The following is a 25,502-nucleotide window of genomic DNA, read 5'->3' on the forward strand; positions in this document are numbered from 1 at the left end:
AGTAAAAATGGAAATCCTTATGAGGTATTTGCTTCCCACAAGTAATACAATTATTTACTTTTTCTGACATCGGTAAAAAGCAAGAAAAAAGTTTCCCCAACGGGGGACTTGGCTTTAGTGAAGACTTCGGTTCTGAAACTCAAACTCGAATATTTCAGTAGTCAGCCGACCGGCACTTGCGAAATGCTTCTGCTTCGGGCACTGCACAGCAAGAAAGACTGAAGAAAATGGCATCGGCTGCATGTTTTATACCCCTGATGACCTGACATCATGGAAGAGAAGACAGCAACCGATGCAGGAGCCAGGACTTTGGAATTCAGGCTTACTGAGGGCAACCTGCCAGCAGATTACCTAAATGTAATGACTGCAACAGTGAAACATGAAGAACATCCTTCCTTTTAGGTTAACTCAAGTATGTTGAGTGTGGCTATCAGTCTGGGACAACTATTCCTTTTATGAAGATAAAATTTCAGTGTTTGAAGATGTACATGCTTTTGTGTGTTAATATTAAGTTAATAGGTTTTTGGGGTGTACTTGTTTTTTTATTTGAGGGCTTTCAGTAAAACAAAATTTTTGTAAGATGTGAGATAGTCTGAAACAGATAGGACAAGAAACAACTATATAAAAGGTCAACCTGCCAGACATTAGTGCGTACATATAACACAAAAGCTGGAACTAGATACTTAAAAAAGTTGTTACAAATAAAACGTGGGAATAACTTTTTAACAATGACCCTTTCGATATTACCTTTTAATATTAATAGTCTCAGAGATGCATACAAAAAAGAAAGAGTAGTGAACTATATTAAAAATGTAGAGTGCAAACAGCTACGCTACAGGAGAAACACTTGGAAAGCAATGAACATGTACATTTGATAAAGGTTTTCAGGATGGTTATTTAGTGGAACACTAGGGACAAAAGAAAAGAGGAGTACTTAATCACCTGCAAGAGTACACCAATAGTGACAGAAGAGGATAAAAAGATAGATTTGAAGTACTAAGAGCTACTGGCAAGGGAGAAGGATTACACTGGCATGTATTTACATTCCACCTAAAACTGCTATAATGGAACTTAAGAATATTTTGGGAGAAATAACCAGTTTTCAGCAGTGAATATTACTTACAGGTGGGGGCTAGAATGTGATTTGCAGATGGGAAGATGTGTCTGGGGGGTCCAGAAGGGAAACTATAACAAAGGAGAGTAGATTTTTTAAGAAATTTATGAAAATATTTAGCATGGAGTTCATAGTGAATTTACATATTATTCTCCAAAATACAAACACTAAGCCAGGCTAGACAGAACTTACATTTTTCACAGGAACATGTGCATTTAATTGAAAGTTTTGATAACCATCCAATAACTATTTCAGATCAAATAGCCAATAATAACTAACATAAAAATGCAGAGTAGTGAAACAAAAATGAGACACTGTGCTTTCCCAGCTATTCGTTGAAAAGAGAGGAATTTAAGGAATGGATAGTGGAAATTATTTGGGAGTTATTAGAGAAGACAAGTTTCTTTTGAAAATATAGCTAGGGAGTTGGATAAAATTTAAGGGGAGTTTAAAAACAGGGTAAAATAAAAGAGTGATATGGTTAAGACATAAGAATTATTTAGAGGGTTTGACAAATGTTAAAGCATTGCAGAATAGGGGGAATCTTACAGAACAAGAAAAGGAGCAATTGCAGAATGCTAAGCATAAAATAAAGGCTTACCTCAATAACCTGCATGAGATTAAAAAGATTGCTGTTAAGCAACTGTTTTTTTGATAATAATGCCAGAGCACAAAAACTTTTAGTGCAACGACTCGGGCAACAGAGAGTAGAAAGGGTTGTTGCCAAGCTTAGGGAGCCTATATCAAGGAAGATAAGAGATCCTGTACAGGTACTCGAAATGTTTTAGAAGTTTTATGAAAGTCTGTATAAAGCAGAGAAATCGAGATCAAGAAAAGGTACAAATGAAAATGTTCATGAAAGAATTAAGTAAGCCAAGGTTAGAGGTAGATGAGGCTCAATTACTAATAGTTAGGTAAGAGGAGATTAGATAGAATGGTGATAATATAACCAATCAACAGGAAAGTCCCCAGGAATAGATGGTATTCCTGTGGAAGTTTGGAAGCTAGGAGGGAAAAAATTGATAAGGATCTGGAAAGTTTTATTTAACAGTATTTTAACAGAAGGAGAAGCACCAACATCCTGGAAGAAAGCAGCGGTGGCTGTAACACCTAAAGAGGGTAAAGACCCATCAGATCCAGCATCATACTGGCCCATTTCAATCCTAAACCATGATTATAAAGTGCTTATCTCTATAATGGATAAGAGAATGGCAAAGGTAATGCCAAAATCGACAGACATGGATCAATGTGGATGTTCTTCATGTTTCACTGTTGCAGTCATTAGATTTGGGTTGTCTACCTGCAGGTAGCCCTCAGCCAGCCTGAATACCAGAATCTTGGATTTCTGCGTCGGATGCTGTCGCTTCTTCTATGACGTCAGGTCATCAGGGGTATAAAACATGCAGCAGACACCATTACATCAGTCTTTCTTGCCGCGCGATGCCCAAAGCAGAAGCAGTTCATAAGTGCCGGTCATCCGACTCCTGAAATTTTCGTTTTCGAGTTTCAGAACCGAAGTCTTCAAAAAAGCTAAGTACCCCATTGGGATCCATTTTCTTGCTCTTAACCGATGTCAGTAAAAATTAACAATTGTCTTATCAGTGGAAAGAAAATATCTCGTAAAGATTTTAATTCGTATTGCATTCCTTGCTTAGGCCCAGACCACGACGTCCCTCGATGTCGGTTTTGTGCCTTATTCAACCCCCGAAATATTCATCGGTCTATTTTTGCAGCAAATTATTTTGGTACTCTGTATAACTATCCATAAATGGCTTCGGTAAGCATTCTGACTACCGATATTCCGAAAAAACTAAGGATAAAGACGGAGACAGATCGCACAGGTCCAAAACTGCCGATGACTCTTCCGTTAAGCTAATCGCTAGTTTGCTGGTACTCAGTGAGGTGCTTTTGCAGCCCCTGACAACCGCTACTTTAGATTCGCAGGCCTCTACTGAGAACCATTTGGAGTCCAGTATGCCACGTGATGCTTCTTTGACTATGCAACATGCAGATGTCTCTACCTTGGATGGGTCCGGAGCCGATGTGCAGGCACCAGCTTTTGAGGATGTATTCAGGCCTACAGATGAGCATTTTAAACTGACGCCAATATCTTCATCCAGGCCTAAAACTCGTCCCACGTGTAGAAAACTGACATCCAAACCACATGGTCAGGTCCATATGCCTAAAAAGAAATGCTTAGAATGGCTGAAGACCTTATTACTTTAATTAGGGGAAGCCAGCCTTCCCCCTCTAAGAGACCTAGAACTGATTTTCCTTCTGATTCTTCTGATCAAGATTCTGATATTTCTGTTTCTTCTGATTACCAGAATTTGCCATTATCTAACTATGAGGATTCTGATGCAGAGGATTCCATTCCCTCTGCTTCCCCTTCAGAAGATTTTTCTTTTGGTGAAACGTTGCACACTCTTAGGGAGCATTTCCGCTGGGAAAGCCAGGATTATTCTGACTCCAAAAAGAGGCTTAGGGAATTCTTACTCCTTCCTCAACACAGGCCTTTAGCTATCCCTCCTGTTCTGGACATTGTAGATGATGCCTTCTTGGAATCTAGTCTGTCCCCAGACACTTTACCCCCAACTCCCAGAAAACCTGACAGGTATTACAGAGTACCTGACTCTCAAGTTCCTCTTCCAGAATCCTACTATGGATCCAGAGACCATCTCCCAAGGATCAAAGGGCATTAAAGCTACTGCTGCCAAAAATCCTACCCCTTCTGATAGAGATTCTAGACCCTTAGAGAGATGGGGTAAGAAGGTATACACTTCTGCTACTTTGGCCATTAGGGATTTAAAATTGCCAGTTTCATATGTTAAAGTACCAGCAGCATATTATGGGACTACCTAAACAGAAAATGATGTTGATTCCTGACTGCGCTGAACAAAAAGAATTACAGGACTTAATGCATTCTGCTGAACAAGTTGGTAAACATACTTTGCAATGTGGTTTTTGACTCTTTAGAAGCCTCTTGCAGGGCTGCTGTCACTCGGTCTGTACTTAGAAGGCATGCTTGGCTTAAGGAGCAAAACTTGCCAGATCATGTTAAAGCTAAATTACTGGATGCTCCCTTAAACCAAGACCGCCTGTTTGACAACAAAGCAGAAGTCGTCCTCAAAAAGATGGAGGAAAAAGCTAAATATATGCAAACTGTTAAAGATTTCATAGGTTCATAGGTTCATAGGTTTATACTAGGCTATCTGCCCTAAGGCATTTATAAGCCTAGCCCAAATTTTTGTGGCTTACGCCACCCCTTATATGAAAAAATACTGTGCCCATTAGTTTGTTGTGCCTCTGTCCAGCAGTGACACAGAGATGATTCCCGGGATAAACCTACGATCTCCCATCCACAGGTCAAGATTTCTCTTGAACAGAGCCAGCGAGGTGCTCTGCCTCACATGGATCGGGATTTTATTCCACAGCATAGGGAGTCTGAGTGATAAATCTATCCCTCCAGCACATCCTATTTATATCCGTGCTAAGGTTTAAGTCGCTTGCTCTAGTGGTTTTGGTGGATTTGGATTTTTGAGGTGGAGCATGTCCATTAATTCCGGGTTGGACATGGCCTTGTATGTCAGGCACATGTCACCTCTGAGCAGACGGTATGCAACTGAATAGAGCTGGAGTTTCTTCAATCTGGCAGCATATGACAGATTTTGGAGTCCCTTTATCCTTCTGGTGAGGAACTTTTGGGGTCTCTCCAATTGCTGCAGATGTCGGGTGCGATACATCCCGAATGGGGCATTGTACTCGATCATTGGTCTGATAAGAGAAGAGTACAGGGGAACAATGACCTCACTAGATCTGGATGTGAATCCCTTCATGATCAGGTGGGCAATGTAGAAGGTCTTCCTAACCACTTTAGCAACTTGAGTGTCAAAAGAAAGGCCACTGTCAACCTGGGTCCCCAGGTCCCTGATAACCTCTTCTGTGCTTAGTGGATTGCCACCTATATGGTAGCTTGGGGTTACCTTGTTTTTCCCGAAGGGTATGACTATACATTTTTTGGCGTTTAACTTCAGGCCATGGCTCTGGCACCAGCTATCTGTTTCCGTGAGTCCCTTCTGAAGGATATCCGTGTCCGATGCACTTTCCACTATGGCCCAGTTTGCAGTCGTCTGCAAACTTTGTTATAAAGTCCTCCCATGTTGGCCTGTACTTCTGAGAAGTAGATGCGAACAATAGGGGCCAAGGACCGAGCCCTGTGGGACACCACTTGTGACCGGCTTGGAGTCTGACATAGCGCCAGCAACTCTAACCCTGTGGGTTCTGTCCTTAAGCCAGTTTGCAACCCATCTTGTGACATATGGGTTTACATTTAAGCTGGTAAGTTTTCTACAATACCCGAGTGGGGTATTGTGTGAAGGCCTTTGCAAGGTCAAGGTAGGCTGTATGGACTGCCTTTCCTCATCAATGGCCTTGGTGACTGTTCAAGAAGTCGACCAAGTTCAAAAGGCATGATCTGCCCTTGACGGCCAAACTGGGTCGGGTCCAATGTCTGCAAGTCCCCTATATCTTTGTTTATGAGCTCCATTATGATCCTCTCCATAGCTTTGCAGACTAGACTTGTTAAGCTTATGGGGCGGTAATTACCAGGGTCCGTAGAGGCACCGCCTTTGTGGAGTGGGACCACAGTTGCCGTACGCCACTCCTTGGGCACGTATCCTGCGGTAAGGCTGAGATTAAACAGCTGCCTTATGTGCAGGTTTAATTCCTCATTTAGCTCATGTAGCACACAGCCGGGGACACCATCCGGTCCCATTGATGCTGTGTTTTTAGCTTTAGAGAGAGCAGCTTTCACCTGCGCATTTGAGATGTCTGGGAGGCTACACTCTGCTGGGATAGTTATCTCTCCTTTAGGGGGGGAGAGGGGGGTGAAGTTTGCACTGAACCTGTCTGCCAGTATGTTGGCAATGTCTGTGGGTTCAGTGATTTTTGTATCATTTTGGACTAATTTCCTGCAAGTACAGCCTCCCAGATTTAGTAGGCATTGGCCTTCAAAGAAATAGTCCTTTCCAGCCTCTTCCAGGCCTTCTCAGTCCAAACCCAGGAACAGCAGAACACGTAGGTTACAGTCTCAGGCTATGCACAGGCCAAAGCAGTGGGGGGCTCCCACTTCCAAACCAGGAAGTAGTAAGACACCCCCCTACGGAAAGATGTCACAATGACTTAACCTTAACCCTTCCGAGCCCTGCTCACCTGCCTGCTCCCTTAGGAGGAAAGGTCGCCCTGCATGCAAAAAACTGAGAAGTCATTATCCAGGACAAATGGATTTTAAATATAGTTTTCCAAGGATACAGATTCTACTTCCATACCCTACCAACCCCAAACGGTTGGCCAGACATACCTCCCAAACCAGTGGGCAGAGGCTCAACAGCAGGTTCTCTCTATTCTAAGTATCAGGGCTATTCAACCTGTCCCAGCAGAGGAAAGGGAACAAGGTTTTTATTCAAGACTTTTCCTGGTACCCAGAAAAGACAGCTCCTGGCATCCTATCCTGGACCTCTCTATTCTAAACACCTTTTTTGGTAATCCCAAAATTCAAAATGCTAACACTTCAACAGCTGCTTCCTATGCTAGGCAAAGATGCCTGGTTGGCAACCTTAGACTTAAAGGAAGCTTACCAGCACATTCCAATAAGGGAATCTTGCAGGAAATACCTACGCTTCAGAGCAGGCTCCAAGCACCATCAGTTCTCTGCACTTCCCTTTGGCTTATCTACTGCGCCCAGGCTATTCACAAAGTGCCTAGCTCCAGTCATTGCATTTTGCAGGCAGAGAAATATTCAAATATACCCATACTTGGACGATTGTCTGATTCAGGCAGAAAGCCAGGACTTGCTATTAAAACATCTGGCATTCGTAAAGAAACTTCTAACTACACTGGGGTACAACATAAATAAAAATAAATCTCACCTAGTACCCTGCCAACAGACTGTACTCCTGGGAGCAAGCTTGAACACAACTTCCCAGATGGCTTACCTCACTCCAGAGAAACAAGTTTATTTGACAACCTACTTCAAACTACTGGCCACAAAGACCCAGCTATCTTCAAGGAAATTTTTGCAAACCCTGGGGTTCATGGCCTCTTGCATTCTATCAATTCCATATGCAAGACTGCATATGAGGAAACTACAATGGTATCTAAAAAGCCTATGGTGTCAACATTCTCAGGACCTGGAATCAATGATTCCTATCATTCCTTGTATAAAGACAGAGTTCCTTTGGTGGGCAGAGGCCTGCTACCAAAACAAGGGGCTCCCTTTCACTCTACCCCCTGCTGCCCAAACCCTAACAACAGATGCATCAGACTATGCATGGGGGGCTCACTTGGCAGGGAAGTGCATTCAGGGCAAATGGAACCCAAGTCAGATGCACCTGCATATCAACCAAAAAGAAATGTTAGCTGTACAGAATTCCCTGACAGCCTTCAAAGACCACATCCTTCCAGGACAATTATTGGTAAAGACAGACAACACCACAGTTAAACAAGCAGGGGGTACCCACTTGTACCCTCTCTGCAGACTAGCCATGGCTCTCTGGAACACAGCCTTGAGCTACCAAGTGCACCTACAAGCTCAATTCCTGCCAGGCAAGCTAAATTCACTGGCAGATGACCTAAGCAGAAATCTCATGGGCCCACACAAATGGAAACTGGAACCAAAAAATATTCAACCTCTTGAGGAACAAATGGGGGACTTCAGAGATGGACCTTTTTGCCTCCCCTCAGAACTACCAATTGGACAAATTCTGCACAAGGACTCCCCACAGTCAAGCTTGGAAAATGGATGCCCTGTCCTTTACTTGGGAAAGCCTCTCTGTTTATGCCTTTCCCCCTCTGCCTCGTCTCTCGAAGGTTCTGCTAAAGATCAAACAGGACAAACCAAGGACAATACTGACTGCACCAGACTGGCCTTGTCAGCACTGGTACCCCCTCTTGTGCAGTATGATACTGCTGGAGCCATGGCACCTACCTCAGACACCTTCCCTGCTGTCCCAGCAGGTGGGCCAGATTCTGCACCCTCAGCTTCAAACTCTGAACCTTGCAGCCTGGCTGATTCCTTGAGCTCTCCAATAGCAGAGAGCTCAAGTAAGCAGGTGCTAGATGTCTTTCTGGAAGCAAGGAGGCCTAGTACTAGTAAAATCCTATGCTGAAAAGTGGAAACGATACTGTTCCTGGAGCCAGACTCGGGGATGAGCACAACGATGCCAAGCTTACCTCATATTCTTCAGTACTTAACAGAAATGCTCCACAAGGGCCTATCCTTCTCGTCAATTAAAATTCATGCCTCTGCCATTTCAGCACATTGTAATACTGAGCCACCCCTCTTCTCTCAACCCCTCATTCCTCAGAGGAGCTAAACATTTAAGACCCTCAAGGCGAGCCCCCACTCCAGCCTGGGACCATAACTTTGTATTTAAAAAGCTCACTCTCCCTCCATTTGAACCAGCTGCAACTGCAAAGTTGAAATTCCTTTCTTGGAAAGCAGCCTTCCTTCTAGCCATCACTTCTGCAAGAAGAGTGTCTGAATTACAGGCCCTCATGGCAGTGGAGCCCTTCATTCTCTTCCATGCAGACAGGGTTTCCCGCAGGACCAATCCTTCCTTTATGCCCAAGGTGGTGTCTAGTTTGGCCCTAAATCAGTCAATTCATTTGCCTACCTTTTTCCCCGAATCCACAAAAAAAAGGATAACGAATACTGCACTCTTTGGATGTGCACAGACAACTTAGCTTTTATTTGGACAGGACTAAGCCTCTCAGAAAATGTGAACAGCCGCTAGTTGGCTTTGCTGCAGGGGCAGAGGGGAAGGCCATTTCAAAGCAAACCATTTCCAAATGGATAGCCTATTGCATTAATTTCTGCTATAAGCACCATGAAAAACTTACCCCATGGGGGATAAGATCACATTCCACCAGTGCTGCATCTACCTCTACAGCCTTTCTCAGAGGACTCCCTACCAAGGACATCCTAGAAGCTGCTACCTGGACCTCCGTACATACCTTCACCAAGCATTACCACATGCCTATTTTTTTTCTAAATCTAATACTGGTTTTGCCACTGCAGTCTTGCAGGGCTTATAGCTGGCCCTAATGCTTTCTAACTTCCTCCTCCCATCCTTAGCTTTGGGACTCAACCCAAATGTAATGAATGCAACAGTGAAACACGAAGAACATAATACAGTTGTGTACACTTACCATAAATGTAGATGTTCCGAGTGTATTCACTGTTGCAGTCCTGGTTACTCTCCCTCCAGCCCCCTGACTTCTACTGGCTCTACCGCTCCTTCTTGTTTTAAAGCTTTCTGGTGTATTTGTTTTTTGATGGAGGTGTAACATAATATACAATTGCTTCCCACTGTGCAGGCACCTGACATCTGGGGCAAGAAAAAAACAGATGTAATGGTGTCGGCTGCATGTTTTATACCCCTGATGACCTGACATCATGGAAGAAGAGACAGCATCCGATGCAGGAATCCAAGACTCTGGCATTCAGGTCAGCTGAGAGCTACCTGCAGGCAGATAACCCAAATGTAATGACTGCAACAGTGAATACACTCGAACATCTACATTTATGGTAAGTGTACACAACTGTACTTTTTGTGAAGGGGAGGCAAACATCTGACAGCATTAACAGAACACAGATGACCCAGAGGGAAACTTAATGTAAGAGAATACCACTGTCATTGCTATGTCTTGATGCAGAAAAAGCATTTGACAGAGTAAGCTGTGAGTTTATGAACAGGGCAATGGAAGCATTTGCATTCCCTGGTAAAATTATAAGGTTGATATGAGGGATCGGCGGGGAAATTTTAAGTGGGTGGGTTCTTCTCTGACAACTTCTGTTTGAGTAGAGGAACCAGACAGGGGTGTCCTCTTTCCCCCACTTTCTTGTCTGCAATATATTTAGAACCATTGGCCAAGAAAATAAGAGACTCAGAAATTCAAGGATATAATTGGTATGGTAGTCAAGAAAAGCTGGCTCTATTTGCAGATGATATTATTTGATACTTGATAAAACCAGAAAAGGGCATTTCAGTGTTGTGGAGCATTTTGAGGCATGTTCAGATCTTTTCAGGATACAAAATTAATGAAGCTAAAAGAAAGGCAATAGCTGTAAATTATACACCCATACACAAATAGGTTAAGCAATATCTATATTTATGGGGTTATGACAAAATGAAGTATTAGCAGTACGGATTAAAAAGGATTCTTGTGTGTCAGCTAAGGATATGTTGGAAGAGACTAAACAAAAGATAATACAAAACTGAGAAATTGGAAGCTCTTTCATATGGATATGGATAGCAAGATACAAGCAGTGAAAATGTTTTTAGTTACTTTAGTTTTATATACAGAACAGGAATATTTTTAGCAACCGGAGAAGTTGTGGAGAGCAATTAAAAAAGAGCTGAATGATGAACGGCAAGATTCTAGTGGGATAATCTGTCAGCTGCCTGTCGGGTGCCAGGATCTGCCACATAACGCATGCACTCAGGTCACTCCACAACAAGTACAAATATGACTCTGTCATTGTACATGCTGGTGTGAATGACCTGAGACATACCTGGACTACATGAAAAGAGACATGGAGGAGCTCACCGATCTTGTAACCCAGGCAGGTATGACCCTGACCCTGAGTAGCATCCAGCCATCACCCAGAATGATACCACAGTACAAGGACAAAATGATTGACTTCAACAACTGGCTAAACTTCTGGTGTCATTCTAAGGGGATCCAGGATTTGTCTGCCTGGAATGACATGTTCGACAGACCACGATGCTTTGCCAGAGATGGCCTGCACCTGTCACCCTTGGGATTCCAGATACTGGCTAAGGCTCTTGCCACCCCTATAGTGCCTTTTTTAGGCAAGGTTCAAATGACAAATTCTCCGTTGTAACAGGTACAAGCAAGCAAAATCTGAGGTAATGCTACTCAGTGCTAGAAGTCTAAATCTCAAAATGCACTCACTCGAGGCACTCCTAAAAATGGAGAACATCGACATTTCTGCAGTGTCAGAGACCTGGTTCAAAGCTCCAGAGAGTACGTCTGCATTACCAGGCTATAATTCATACCACACCTTTCAGCCACCTAACCCGGACCGAAGCACTAAAGGTGGAGGCGTGTCCATATTCATTAAGGATATCCACACCTCCAGGCTAGTTGCACAGCATAAGGCATCCAAGATTATCCAAGTGCAACTAACTCTGGGCAAGACCGCAATCCAAACTGTAGCTTGCTACAGACCCCCCACCATGCCCCAGGATTCCCACTCCTCATTTCTTGATACACTGGAAAATATTAGGGTACAACCCAACACCCTAATAATGGACGATTTCAACTACCCCACCATTAACTGGGAAAACTACTCATGTACCAGCTCTTTTGCTCAACGTTTCTGGAATTCATAAATTCCAATGCCTTGAATCAACTTATTCACACCCCCACCAGGGGCAGCAATATCCTAGACCTGGTCATTACCAACATGGGCGACCGGTGTTCCAAACTAGAGGTCAATTCCTCATTGGTCAGATCCAACCACAAGATAATCACCTTAGACATCCACATCCCACCCCCACCCCCCATTAGGGAAACCACCGTAAAAAACTTCTCCAAAGCCAACTTCACACATCACACATCTTAAGACAGAAGTGGCAAACTTCATGACACCCATGCTGATGGACAATAGAGGTACAACTGCTGAATCGCACAGATGCTGCACTTATAAGCACTTACACGAGTGAATGGATTGTGCTATCCCTAACAGAACCAAGATGCTATCCTCCAAAAAAAGGAAGCCAATCTGGTGGTACTCTGCCATAAACAAACTCTACAACAGAAGAAAGAAACTGTTGCAAAAAAAAAAAAGAGTAAAATCCCATGATTGGAGGAACTCCCTGGTCAGCCTCAGTAAGAAGCTGAGATCCCTCAAAATCCTCCAAAGCTAGTTACGAAAACAAAATTGCTACTGGCTCTAAAGATAACCACACAGCATTCTATAGCTATGTCAAGAATCTCAATGGCAACACTCAGATCTGCTCTGAGTTGCAGCACAATGGCACTAAATATACAGAACCAACTGATATTGCCAACATCCTGGCAGATAGGTTTAGTGCTAACTTCTTACCCCCCCCCCACCCACTAGAGAGCCCATCTCTATACCGGAAGAATGCAAGTTCCTGTAATCACGGCTGCACAGGTAAAAAAAACACTTTCCAAAGCCAAGTACACAGCATCCATGGGACCTGACAATATACCAGGATGCGTTCTACACGAACTACAGAACGAACTGGCACCCCACCTAAGTACCATGTTCACTCATAGCCTCACCTCAGGCTTTGTGCCCACTGAATGGCGCACCGCGACGGTTATCCCACTCTACAAAGGGGGAGCCACAATGAACCCCGGGAACTACTGCCCCATTAGCCTGACGAGCCTGTTCTGCAAAGCCATGGAATGTATCATCATGGAACTCATAAACAAAGACACTGGTAATCTCCAAACTCTGGACCCCACCCAGTTCAGGTTTGTAAAAGGCAGATCATGTCTCCGAAACCTAATAGACTTCTTTGAAGCAGTCACCAAAGCCATAGATGAGGGTAAGGTGGTTCACACAGCCTATCTAGATCTCGCCAAGGCTTTCAACACCATCCCCCACTCTGGAATTATAGATAAAGTCACTAAACCAGGTATAAATCCCTATGTCACACAATGGGTTGCCAACTGGCTCACGGACAGAACCCACACTGTGAAAGTAGCAGACTCCAAATCTGACTTCAGACCAGTGACAAGTGGAGTACCACAGGGTTCAGTCCTGGGTCCTCCCCTGTTTGGTATCTACTTCTCTGAAGTACAGAAGGTCTTTGGCTAACAAAGTTTGTAGATGACTGCAAACTAGGAGCCATAATCGAAATTCCTAACGATGTGGACATCCTACAAGAGGGCCTCACTGAAACAGATGCCTTGTGTCAAAGCCATGGCCTCAAGCTCAATGCCAAAAAGTGCATTGTGGTAGTCTACTTTAACACCGAAAGTGTGATAATAGACCTTGGGACACAGGTGGACAGTAGTCTCTCCTTTGATAATCACATTGCCACACTGGTCAGGAAATCCTTCTACATGGTACACCTCATCACAAAAGGTTTCTCATCCAGAAAAAAAGAGGTCATTGTTCCCCGCTACTCATCACTCATTAGACCCATTATAGAGTACAATGCCCCTTTTGGTATGTACCTCGCAAGACATCTACAACTTGAAAGGCTGCAGAAATACCTCACAAAGAGGATTACTGACCTCAAACAGATGCCCTACGCAGACCATCTAAAAAAACTGCAGCTTTACTCCGTCGCATATCGCCTTCTCAGAGGCAATCTCTGCCTAACATACAAAGCTATGTCAAACCCAGAGCTGCTGGACATGTTCCACTTAAAGAAATCCCAATCCCTCCGAGCTACACATTGTAGGGACCTAAACCTTGTCACCACAATAAACAGAACATGCTGGAGGGATAGATTCCTGTCCCAGAGACTTCCCATACTCTGGAACAGACTACCTATCTATGTCAAACAGAGCTTCTCATTAGCACTCTTCAAGAAAAATCTTGATGATTGGATGGGAAATAGGAAATTCACCCCGGGGATCACTTCTTTCGCTCTGCTCGACAGGGGCACAGGAAAATAATTTTCTTGGGTGGCGAAAGCCAGGGTACCTTTTTGGCAGGGCTTATATAGGCCCTAGGGCCAATAGCCTAGTACCTACCTATGAACCTATGATAAACTGATTTCTTCCAACAGAATATGGCAGATTGAGATTACCAATTTAAAGGGGTATTTCAGAGCCACACAGTTAAGGCTCCTAAACATAGCACAAGCAGAAACCTGTAATTCAAAGTGGAAAGGGGATGATGACGAAATAGGGGAAATCTCAAGAAACAAAAGACTGGGATTTTGGATGCAGATCCTTAAGGAGAATAACAATAGCCATGCAGAATATTATATCAAGTAGCAGAAAATATTCTAAGAACTTAGCCAACACGAGAATGGAGAAAGGAGATCAATTCTGCCAATAGGGATGACTACAATTAGGGATACTGATAATAGACAGGAGGGGGCTGGAATTTATTGGAGAAAAATGGTAAAAAAGCAATGTACTGGGAGCAAATAGAGAAGAAAAGGTAATATAAAGGGAAGAGGCCAAGAATGTACTTGGACTGCAGGACATGAGCTGCCTTTCCTATCAAGGATTGACAACAGACTATAGGCAAAGAGAAATAAATAGGGGGATCCTAAGTGAAAGACTAGCACCAACAGAGTTTTTAATAGACTCTACAACAGAAGCTGCTGTTAAAAAGGAAAAATTAGTAGCGCATACAAAATATTCCACAATAAATATAAGAATCAATCAGAGGTTAGAAAGGATTTGGAAGAGAGACTGGATAAGCGATTCACAAAGAAACAATGGGAGATACATGTATGTCTCCCAAATAAGCAACAAAGTAAAGAAGATTTAGGATTTTTGCTTGGAAGTGTTTACACAGATATTTTGTACCCCAAGTAGACTCCAAAGAATTTTTCCACAGGTACACAGCAAATGTTGGAGGTATGATGGGGAAGAAAGAGGTAATTGAGAAATATTTTCTGGGAGTGTAATGAGTTGGCAGACTTTAAAAATTCCCTGCAGACTGCACTGTTAGAGATATGAAGTGAGCAAACTGCTTAACTAAGGACATTATTTTTTGAGCTATGATAATGAACTGGAATTGCCTAGACATAGTAAGGCCTTGCAGAGTCTAATTATGAGGACTCCCAAAAAGCAATTACTAGAAAATGGAAATCAAAGTCTAAACCAACTGTACTAGAAGTAGTGAATATTGTAACAGAGATAAAACAACTGGAATTGGGATATTTAAAGAAAGGGTAGGAGCAAATTACATAGGAAAATTGTGAATCGTGGGAACAATACATGCAGAGGAGGAACAAGGTTTAAAAGAAGGCAGAATCTGAATGAGCTATGTAATGTTTGACTGACAATGACCGGATAGATTATAAAAAAAGCAATATTTACACAATACTTGCAACTACATTTATGTCAATATGGTTTGTAATGTATAATGTTTGCAACTAAAATTATGTCAGTATGGCTTACTTTCATTTATATAAATGTACGACTGCCTATGTCATACATGATAATTTAATAAAAATGTTTTTGCACCACTGCATGTGTGCCCCTGCACAATGACATGCCCACCTCAATTTCCTACCCCTTTCCCTAAAAGGAACACCGTCTCTACCAAAACATGTTGCTGTATCTTGCCCCATCCTGCAGTCATACAGGTTTGTCCTTCAGTCCATCCCTCTGCTTGCTGCATTCCCCTTTTTCCTAATCTCCTATGGTGTTTTGTGCTGTACTGCTGAGGGGCATTGGGATGCATGAAATATATGTAGTATCGCTACATGTTGCGGTGCAGTTTCACCCAGCTGATAAACCCTTGCACAGAACTGCAGTTTATCTCTATGAAAACTGACCCATATCTTTTGCTGTAATATACATACAGAATAAAGCAAGTACATTGTTTACCACACTACATGCTTACCTTGGAAGGTTGTGCTGTTTTGGCTGGTTCTGTTTTTGAAGGTGATGGTGTTGTCTGAAAGTAAATTTGAATTAATGGTTTTGTTGATTTTTTTTTATACTCAAAACACTGCTGAATTAATCAGTACTGATGTATGCAATCACATGCTTCTTAGTAATCTTACACAATAACCATCTTAAATGACTGCTCCCACCCAGGTGCATGTGCACGCTCACACGCAGACACGTACACACACGCAGACAGACACACACACGCAGACACGCACACACACACACGCAGACACACACACACACACATGCAGACACACACAGACACACACACACGCAGACACACACACACGCAGACACACACGCAGACACACACACACACAGACACACACACACACACACACACACGCAGACACACACACACAGACACACACACACACACACACACACACACACACACACACACACACACACACACACACACGCAGACACACACACACGCAGACACACACACACACGCAGACACACACACACCCCACTACCACCATACTTCAGGTCATTACACAAAAATGAAAACATGCAAGGTAGACAGTATGTGACATGTAAGAAAGGGATAACCAAATACTTGTATATCTTGTAAGATAACAAAAAATATAGCACCTAGTAAAAAAAACTACAGGATCTGGTTTTATTCCAGATACAGAAATGGTGAAAAAGAAAGAGAACATTAACTATTTTGAGTGAAAGCATTGAGTATTCTCCCTTTGAGAACTTTACAGATTAACACTGTATGGGTCTAAACTGCAGTTTGACTGGTTTAGACAGTCAATCAGCCATCATTTACTGGATATAAACAGTGCTGAGAACATGCTTCATGAACTACCCAACAAGTACAAGGCAAGACAATCTTCTTTTAAACAGTTTCTATTAGTAAAAGATGTACCTTGCCAGAATATCTACTGTGTCTGAAAGCTAGCCTGGTTTCTTGGGGTGGGGGCTTCTACATATTCTCTCAGCACAGCCACATTATTTGTAACCCAGGATCAAAAACAGTAACCGAGACAGCAAAATTGCATTGTCTGCTACAAGTTTCAACATCAATCAGCAAATAAAACTGACAAAACATTTTAATTTACATATTTTTTTAACACACTACTATTGTACATCAGTGCCACATAAGCAAATCCCAGCATAATCCACATCTGCTGCTCAGCTATAATGGCAGTCAATCCACAGTCAGTGTGGCAAAAAGGTAATTGTGACCACTATCAGTGTAGACAAATGCTGATCAGTTCACTGTTAGCATAATTTGCTAACTCATATGAGCTTTTTATTTGCTGTATTTTTAGCCAGGATGGTCCAGCTGGGATGGCACTATTTTCAGTGGATTCCAAAGTGGAAAAGCTCAAGCAAAACTCAAAGACACAAACACTACAGTAACAAGTCATCATTTACAATTTATCTATCTCTATCCATCCTTTGTTGATCGGGTTAGTCTCACTAGGCTAGTGGCCTCTCTTCAGGGGAGACCCGAGGTGGTATTCATTCCACTTGGAGAAATTTGGCCAGGGCATTGGGGAACTTCCCCTACTCATCATTCCTACTAGTGGTACCCATTTTGGAGGAGCACTTCCTGTCTCCATTCCAGGCACAGAGGCAGCCCAGAGAGACAGGCAGATGGAGAGAGAAGGCTGTGATGGAATTGTGAAAGAAATGGAGGAGAAAGCAAATATCAAGACCAGAGAATGGCTGCAGGATTCTGAAGAATTGTTTCAAAGAAGTCTGTTTGATGGAGATGAGTCAGCAAATGGTGGATGTATAATTACAACCCTCCAGTTAGGTTGATTGTGGGATGATTTACTTACAGAAATGGTGGTGCAAAGTGAGCCATGAAAGGAAGGAGATGTTTCCTGGGGGGACATTATGGAGAAAAATACAAAAGGAGGATGTAGAGATAATCTTGAAAAATGATGTGAGATGGAAAAGAAAACATATGGAAAAAGTAAAAGAAGGCAAAATCATAGTAATAGAAAAGAAGGCAGAAGAAAATGAAAAACGGGAAGTACATAGAATGGATTCAAAGCAAAGAACACAAAGAAATGGACAGGTATGAAGTGTGGGACAATTTACTGGCTCTGTTGGGTGTAAAAGCACATGAGGTAAGAGCATTTATTCTTACTAACAAGGAGACATTTGTGACATTACATTTGAGACTGTTTTTTCAATGGAAATGTTTCTTGCAGAATATAAATCCAGGCAAACTTAGACGACCTGTGGCTGACCAAGTTCACTGACAACTGCAAAGTGGAGACATCATTGAGTCACCAAACTATGTTAATACACTACATGCAAATGGCTGGTGCCAAAGCCACAGATTAAAGATAAATGCAAAAAAACGCATTATTATTCCATTTGGGAAAGTGGACATCCCTGCCGATTACATTGTAGACAGCACCCCCCAAACAGTAGACCCAGTGGTACGTGATCTGGATACTCGGGTTTAACTTTGACCGCTATATCCATAGTAGCAAGGAAATCCTTCTATGTAGCACATCTTATAAGTAAAGGCATTGCATCTGGATCTAAGTATGTTATAATTCCATTACAGTCGACCCTCATCAGACTAATAATGGAGTACAATGCTCCCTTTTTCATGTACCTCACCAGACACCTGCAACAACTGGAGAGGGTACACAAAACAAGTCTTATGAGGAAAGACTGAAAGCTCTGTCACTGTATTTGGTCTTCTACAGGCTGCTAAGGGGTGACTTGTGCCTGGCTTACAGGGCAGTCACTGATACAGCCCTGATGGAAATGCTACACATTCATAAATAACTGCACAAGGGTCACTTGTTCAAGGGATCTTAACCTAGTCTCTGACATAAACAGGTCATGCTGGAAAGATAGATACATCTCCCAGAGATTGTCACTTCTCTGGAACAAGCTTCCAATTCATTTGAAACAGAGCCCCTCCCTGTCCCCTTTCAAAAGCAACTTAGATTAATGGAAGGGTGACCACAAATTCACTCCTGGGGTGGCGCTCATGTCCCTCCTGGACAGAGAAAGTCAGTATTAACTACCACAGACCCTTACCTCTGTGAGCTTCACTCACCTAACCACCAGCGACTGGGGTAACTCAGGATAAACATGATTAGGCTTGTCAGGGCACTAGGGCCATTAGTCTAGTAGCCTTCTATGAACAAATGAAAAAAATACTGTAACCCATGGAATCTTTATATGATAAAAGCATTTGAAAGGGAAACAAAAAGAAAATAAATTCATGTACAATTTTGAACAGAGGTAGAAAGAGAGACTTTGAAAGGACATTTGAAAACTTTATGTAAAGTAGTACTGGACATTTTGAAATTTTATGACAAAAGGGTTTATGGACTGGTGGCTGGGATTGTAACATTGTGCTCAAAAGAGAAAGAGAAAAAGATAGACATATACCAAGCATGATAAATGTGGAGAGGAACAGGTGTGTCACAAAATATTAGGGGCAACCAAAACATATTTTGTGAAAAATAAGGACATCTGATAAGTAACTCTGACAAAAGAAAATGTTATACTAGTGGGGAAATGGGGCATGATGCAAAAAATGTGAACTGAAATGGTACAATTGTAAAAATTGGACATTTATGTACAGTATGCAACAATGAAAATAAGAATAAGGAAAAAGAAAGGGAACACAGAAGAAAATTTAGAAGTAGTAGAAACAGAAGAACAATTAGAGAGAAAAAATAAAGAGGACAGAGAAGAAGGTTCTGAAGAAAGTGATGAAGACAAATTGGGAGGTAGTTAAAGAAAGAATTCTATTGGTAAAAGGGTAAAAGACTTAAAAAGAAAATTTAAAGAGATAAGTACAAAAGAAAAAAGAAAGGAAATGGATGAAAAATAATATACACGGCTAATGACTGGGGGCTGGTATAATGGTTAAGCTGTTTGACTCACAGACACAAGTAAAAGTGTTAGAGTCTCACCATTGGGAGGGAAATTGCCTATTAAGAAAGCTAGCCTAGTAATTAGCTATGAACTTAAGAAACCATGAATCTACGGAAAAGGGAAAATGAACATTTTAAAGTGCTTTCTGTAAATGTGCACAGTACTAAGACTATAAGAATAAGAACAGGGATTTTGGAGTGGTGTATTGCATGTGGTGTAGATGTAGTTATATTAGAAGATACAATATTTTTAACAAATGAAAGATTACAGAGAACTATGAGGAGGAAGGATAATCTGGAATTTGTGAAGTGAGAGATATTCTGGAATAGCTGTATTCTGTAGAAATGCAGTAAAGATGTTAGATGTAACTTTCACTGGAAAGGTTAACCAGTGCAATGGAAAGAACAAGTATACAGAGATACACATATTATATGCCTATCCTTTATGTAGAGAAAGGGAAAGCTTATTTCATCCGATTTCAGACCATGTAGTGATACATATGATTATAATGACGGGAGACGAACTGTGATTTACGAGCTGCAAAAAACAAAGGAAATGATACAAGAAACATATGTATCTAATAAAAACAGGTAACCTGAAAATGGTTATTGTCCCAGGCCCATGCTTACACCTACCAAGGTTATCAGAACTTGTCAGAGATTTGGGATGCATGGATAGGCTTTGGCTAGGCTTAAAAAGGCCCTTGTGGACGTTAACCTAGTAAACACCTATGAACCTATAAGAAAAATGTCAGAAGTTATAAGATGTGGCCAGTTAAAACTCTGGGGACAAAAACTCATGGCCTTACAAAAGGAGTATGTACAGAACTCAAGCAGATTATTTTATAGTATCAGAAGGTTTAGTTATATGAGAAGGGGAGGTAGCTGAAACAGGATTTTCTGATCATCTTGCCATATGGTTAGAGATACAGGAAAACAAGGAATATATAAAAAAAATATGCAAAGGAATAAAAAGGATAAATGAGAAAGCATGGAATGAAGAAGGAAAGAGATTAGTAAGAAAAGAAGAGAAAGAAAAATATAAAAACAGAACGATGTGTTGAAAGATTTAGAACATGATGATACAGAGTATGACAAAGAAAGAATTATATGACAGAAATCAAGAAAAAAATATAAGAATTGTTATATAAGCAAAGATTTTTTTTTTTACCAAGAAAAGAAGTATTGAGTTACTTAAGCAGATTAGTAAAGAAGATGGTAATGTAATAAGAGAAATAAAAAGTGTAAAAGGAGAAACAGAAAAAAAATGCTGGAAAATATTAATAGTGTAGCACAATAAGTACAAGAAATATTTTAAGGAAAAAAAAAGAATGTAGTGAATAAAATATGGAAAGTAAAAAAAGCTAACAGAAAATAAGAATAAAGAGTTGAAAAAGGAGATTTCTTTGAGCCAGATAAAGTATCTGGAAAGTCAATATAGATTTGGCTGCAGGACCAAATGGAATAGGGTATGAAATTAATAAAATTAAGGGACTGGCAAAAAAAAAAAAAAACTGAAGATTTTCAATGAATGGTTAAATGAAGGCATTATGCATAAATAATTATGTAGTGGACTACTTAAATTCATATGGAGGAAGGAAGACAGAAGACCCTTACAAACAGGAGACTGATCGTATTGGATAATAATGATTATAAGATCTTTATGAAAATAATACAAGATAGATTTGAAACTAAAATGGAAAATATTATGGAAGATAGCATATATAGTATAAAGGGGAAGAGGTGTCAATAATTATTAATAGTACAGGAGTTATGGATGATGTTATGAATAGAAAATGTGAAAATCAACACATAAGACCTTAATAAAACATTTGACAAAACTGGACATGAAATCCTATGGGTAATAATGAAAGAATACAACAGAAGTGAGAAAGTTAAGAAATTATATCTGTCACTGTACAGTAACAGTAAAGTAAACATACTTGTAACTGCCTGGTTAAGCCAAGAGGTACATATGAAGAGTGGTGTAAGACAGGGATGGCAAATGAGTTCTAAACTCTTTGCATTACTTATGAATGTGATAGCATGTGAAATAAATTACAAAATGAATGAGGCGGGGTCTGTAACACCTGAAGGGTTAAGTATTCCAGTTCTGCTAACATATGCAGATGACATTATAATAACTGGAAATAAAATTTGGATAGAAGTAGTAATAATTCGCACAAACAAGTGTCTAGAGGCGATACAGATTACTTTAAATAAAGACAAAAGTAAAGGTTTAGGTGCTGTAGTAAAGACAGGGGGCATACATTTTATAATCAATGAAATTTCTGTGTTGGATATAAAATGTGGGAATAAAGATGCAAGTAGAATTCAATGGGGAACAGGCAGAGACCAGCAAGTGATCGCAAGGATCATAAGCTACCTAGTCATATACACCCTTAAGTATATAAATATATAAAAGCTTGTGCCTCCCCTTTCAAGCAGTTACTAGCACTTACCTCCAAGTAGGGCTTTACATGGCAATCTTTGTGTGAATTTGTGTTTACCCATCTAATCAAGACTAATCTTAAAGATAGTCAAATTAGTACTTTGACCTGTAGAGGTAAAGTACAGTTGTGTACACTTACCATAAATGTAGATGTTCAAGTGTATTCACTGCTGCAGTCATTACATTTGGGTAATCTGCTGGCAGGTTGCCCTCAGTCGGCCTGAATAACAAAGTCTTGTGTCCTGCGTCGGTTGCCGTCTCCTCTTCCATGACGTCTGGTCATCAGGGGTATAAAACATGCATCAGACGCCATTTTATTCAGTTTTTCTTGCCCCAGATGTCAGGTGCCCCTGAAATGGGGAGCAAAAATATATATACAAGTAAACCGTAAATATATAAATGCACTTTTAAAAACATAAACTTTACCTTCAACTAAAAGCAAATACACCACAAAGGCTTTTCAACATAGTGAAGGAAAGAAAAGGTACAGAAAGGGGGATGGCGGGTGGGTAACCCGGACTGCAACAGTGAGCACACTCGAACATCTACATTTATGGTAAGTGTACACAACTGTACTATGTTCTTCTTGTTTCACTGTTGCAGTCATTAAATTTGGGTAGAATCCCAAAGCTATGGATGGGAGGATGGCACTTAACAGCATTAGGAGCGGCTATAAGGCCCTGCAGGACTGCAGTGGCAAAGCCTGCCCTGGATTTGGAGAAGAGAGCTAAATGATAATGCTTTGTGAAGGTATGAACAGAGCTCCAAGTAGCAGCTTCTAGAACATCTTTGGTTAGAACCCCTCTGAGAAAAGCTGCTGAAATAGAGGCAAGCCCTGGTGGAATGTGATCTGATCCCCTTGGGCACAGGTTTACCATGGTGCAAACAGGAGACACGAATGCAGTGGCTTATCCATTTAGAAATTGTCTGCTTTGATATAGCCTTCCCCTCTGACCCTGCAGCAAATTCTACCAGTAGTTGCTCAGACTTTCTTAGAGATTTGGTCCTATTTAGGTAGAATCTTAGTTGTTTGTGTACATCCAATGAATGCAAAATCTGCTCCCCCTTGTTCTGCAGATTTGGGTAAAATGTTGGCAGGTGAATGGTCTGGTTAAGAGCCACACTGGATACCACGTTAGGCATAAAAGAAGGATTGGCCCTGAGGGACACCCTGTCTGGGTAAAATATAATAAAAGGCTCCACTGCCATGAGAGCCTGTAGCTCTGAAACCCTTCTTGCTGAAGTGACTGCCAAAAGAAAAGCTGTTTTTGAAGATAGAAATTTTATATCCGCAGTAACTGCTGGTTCAAAAGGAGGCAGAGTAAGTTTTTCCAGCACAAAATTGAGGTCCCATGCAGGAGTTGGTGCTCTTCTGGGAGGCCTTAAGTTTTTGGCCCCTCTAAGATATTGTTTAAACAGAGGATGAGAAAAGAGGGGAGGCTCTGTGTTGTAATGAGCTGAGATGGCAGATGCATGGATTTTTATTGAAGAAAAAGATAGGCCCTTGTCAAGCATCTCAGTCAAATACTGTAAAATCTGAGGAATATTGGGCTTTGCTATGTCTATTCCTTGTACTTCGTTCCAAGCACAGGATCTCTTCCATTTAACAGCATAAGATTTTCTAGTACTAGGCCTTCTGGCTTCCAAAATGACATCTATCACAGATTTACTGAGAGGTGTTGTTTGAATAATTAGTTGATTAGCCATGCTGCAAGATTCAGAGATTGGAGCGGAGTATGCAGAATTTGATAGTTCTACTGAGACAGTAGATAGGGTATTTGAGGCAAGTACCATGGAGGAAGCCGAGACATATTCCTTAGAAGCAGGTACCAGTGCTGGCGGGGCCAGTCTGGAGCAGTTAGGATCATTTTTGTTTTTTCCTGTCTGACTTTCAGTAAGACCTTGGAGAGTTGAGGCAGAGGGGGAAAGTCAGACTGACAGGTTTTTCCAACTGAAGGATAGAGCATCCACTTTCCATGCTTTTTTGTGATGAGTTCTTGTGCAGAATTTGTCCAACTGATAATTTTGGGGAGAGGCAAATAGATCTATGTCTGGGCTCCCCCATTTCTGTGTTAACATGCTGAAGATTTGTGGATCCAGTTTCCATTCGTGCGGGTCCATAAGATTTCTGCTTAGGTCGTCTGCCAGAGTATTTTGTTTTCGTGAAAGGAATTGAGCTTGAAGATGTATTTGATAAGTCAAGGCTGTGTTCCACAAAGCCATGGCCAGTTTGCAAAGGGGGTAGGAATGTGTACCCCCCTGCTTATTTATGTACCACATAACTGTGGTGTTGTCCATCTTTATCTGTAGTTATCCTGGATGAAGTAAGTCCTCAAAGGCTGTCAGAGCATTCTGAACAGCTAGCGTCTCTTTCTGGTTGATATGCAGATGCATTTGGTTTGGGCTCCATTTGCCCCGAATGCATCTCCCTGCCAGGTGGGCCCCCCAAGCATAATCTGATGCATCTGTAGTTAGGGATTGGGTGGCAGGGGGTAGAGTGAATGACAGTCCCTTGTTTTAGTGACATGTCTCTGCCCACCAAAGGAACTCTTGTTGTAGGCAGGGAATGAGAGGAATCATTGTTTCCAGGCTGTGACAATGTTGACGCCATAAACTTTTTAGGTACCACTGAAGTTTCCTCATATGCAGTCTCACATCTGGAATTCATAGAATGCAGGATGCCATGAACCCCAAAGCCTGCAGTCTTGCAGATAATTGGGTTTTTGTTGCCAGTTGTTTGAAGTATGTTGTCAGTTGCCTTTGTCTGGCGTGAGGTAAGCCATCTGGGCAGTTGTATTCAAGACTGCACCCAGGAATGTAATTATTTGTGAGGGTACCAGTTGTGATTTATTTTCATTTATGGTGTACCCTAGGCATGCTAGAAGCTTTTTTACAAACGCCAGATGTTGGAAGTGTGTCCTTGCCCTCTGCTTGAATGAGACAGTCGTCCAGATAAGGATAAATTTGTATGCTTCTTTGTCTGCAGAATGCAATTACTAGTGCCAGGCAGTTTGTAAAGACCCTGGGCGCAGTAGATAAGTCAAAGGGCAGTGCAGAGAATTGGTAATGCAAAAAGCCTGCTTTGAAGCGGAGGTATCTTCTGCACGATTCCCTTATTGGGATATGCAGGTATGCCTCTAAGTCTAGAGTTACTAACCAAGCATTCCTGCCTAGCATAGGCAGCAGCTGTTGTAAAGTCAGCATTTTGAATTTTGGAATGTCCACAAATGTGTTCAAAATCGATAAGTCCAGTACTGAACGCCACAAATTGTCTTTTCTGGGTACCAGGAAAAGTCTTGAATGAAAACCTTGTCCTTTTTCCTTTTCTGGTACCGGTTGAATAGCCCCCATATCCATGAGGGACCCAACATGTTTCTGGGCCTCTGCCCACTGGTTTTGTGGCAAATCC

The 25,502-nt window shown here is 41.6% G+C and overlaps 1 protein-coding gene across 8 annotated transcripts in view; it reads right to left on the reverse strand.

Annotated features, from left to right (window-relative positions):
* Nucleotides 1-25,502, reverse strand: part of CAST (calpastatin) — a 1,327,899-nt gene that overhangs the window by 479,679 nt on the left and 822,718 nt on the right. For all 8 annotated transcript variants that reach the window (XM_044064116.1, XM_044064117.1, XM_044064120.1 and 5 more), the window contains one exon: nt 15,714-15,767. In XM_044064116.1, coding sequence (XP_043920051.1) covers nt 15,714-15,767 — 54 coding nt within the window. The remainder of the gene's footprint in view (nt 1-15,713; nt 15,768-25,502) is intronic.

The sequence above is a fragment of the Protopterus annectens genome, chromosome 2.part2 (genome assembly GCF_019279795.1).
Source record: "Protopterus annectens isolate FY-2018-M chromosome 2.part2, PAN1.0, whole genome shotgun sequence".
Lineage (NCBI taxonomy): Eukaryota > Metazoa > Chordata > Ceratodontiformes > Protopteridae > Protopterus > Protopterus annectens.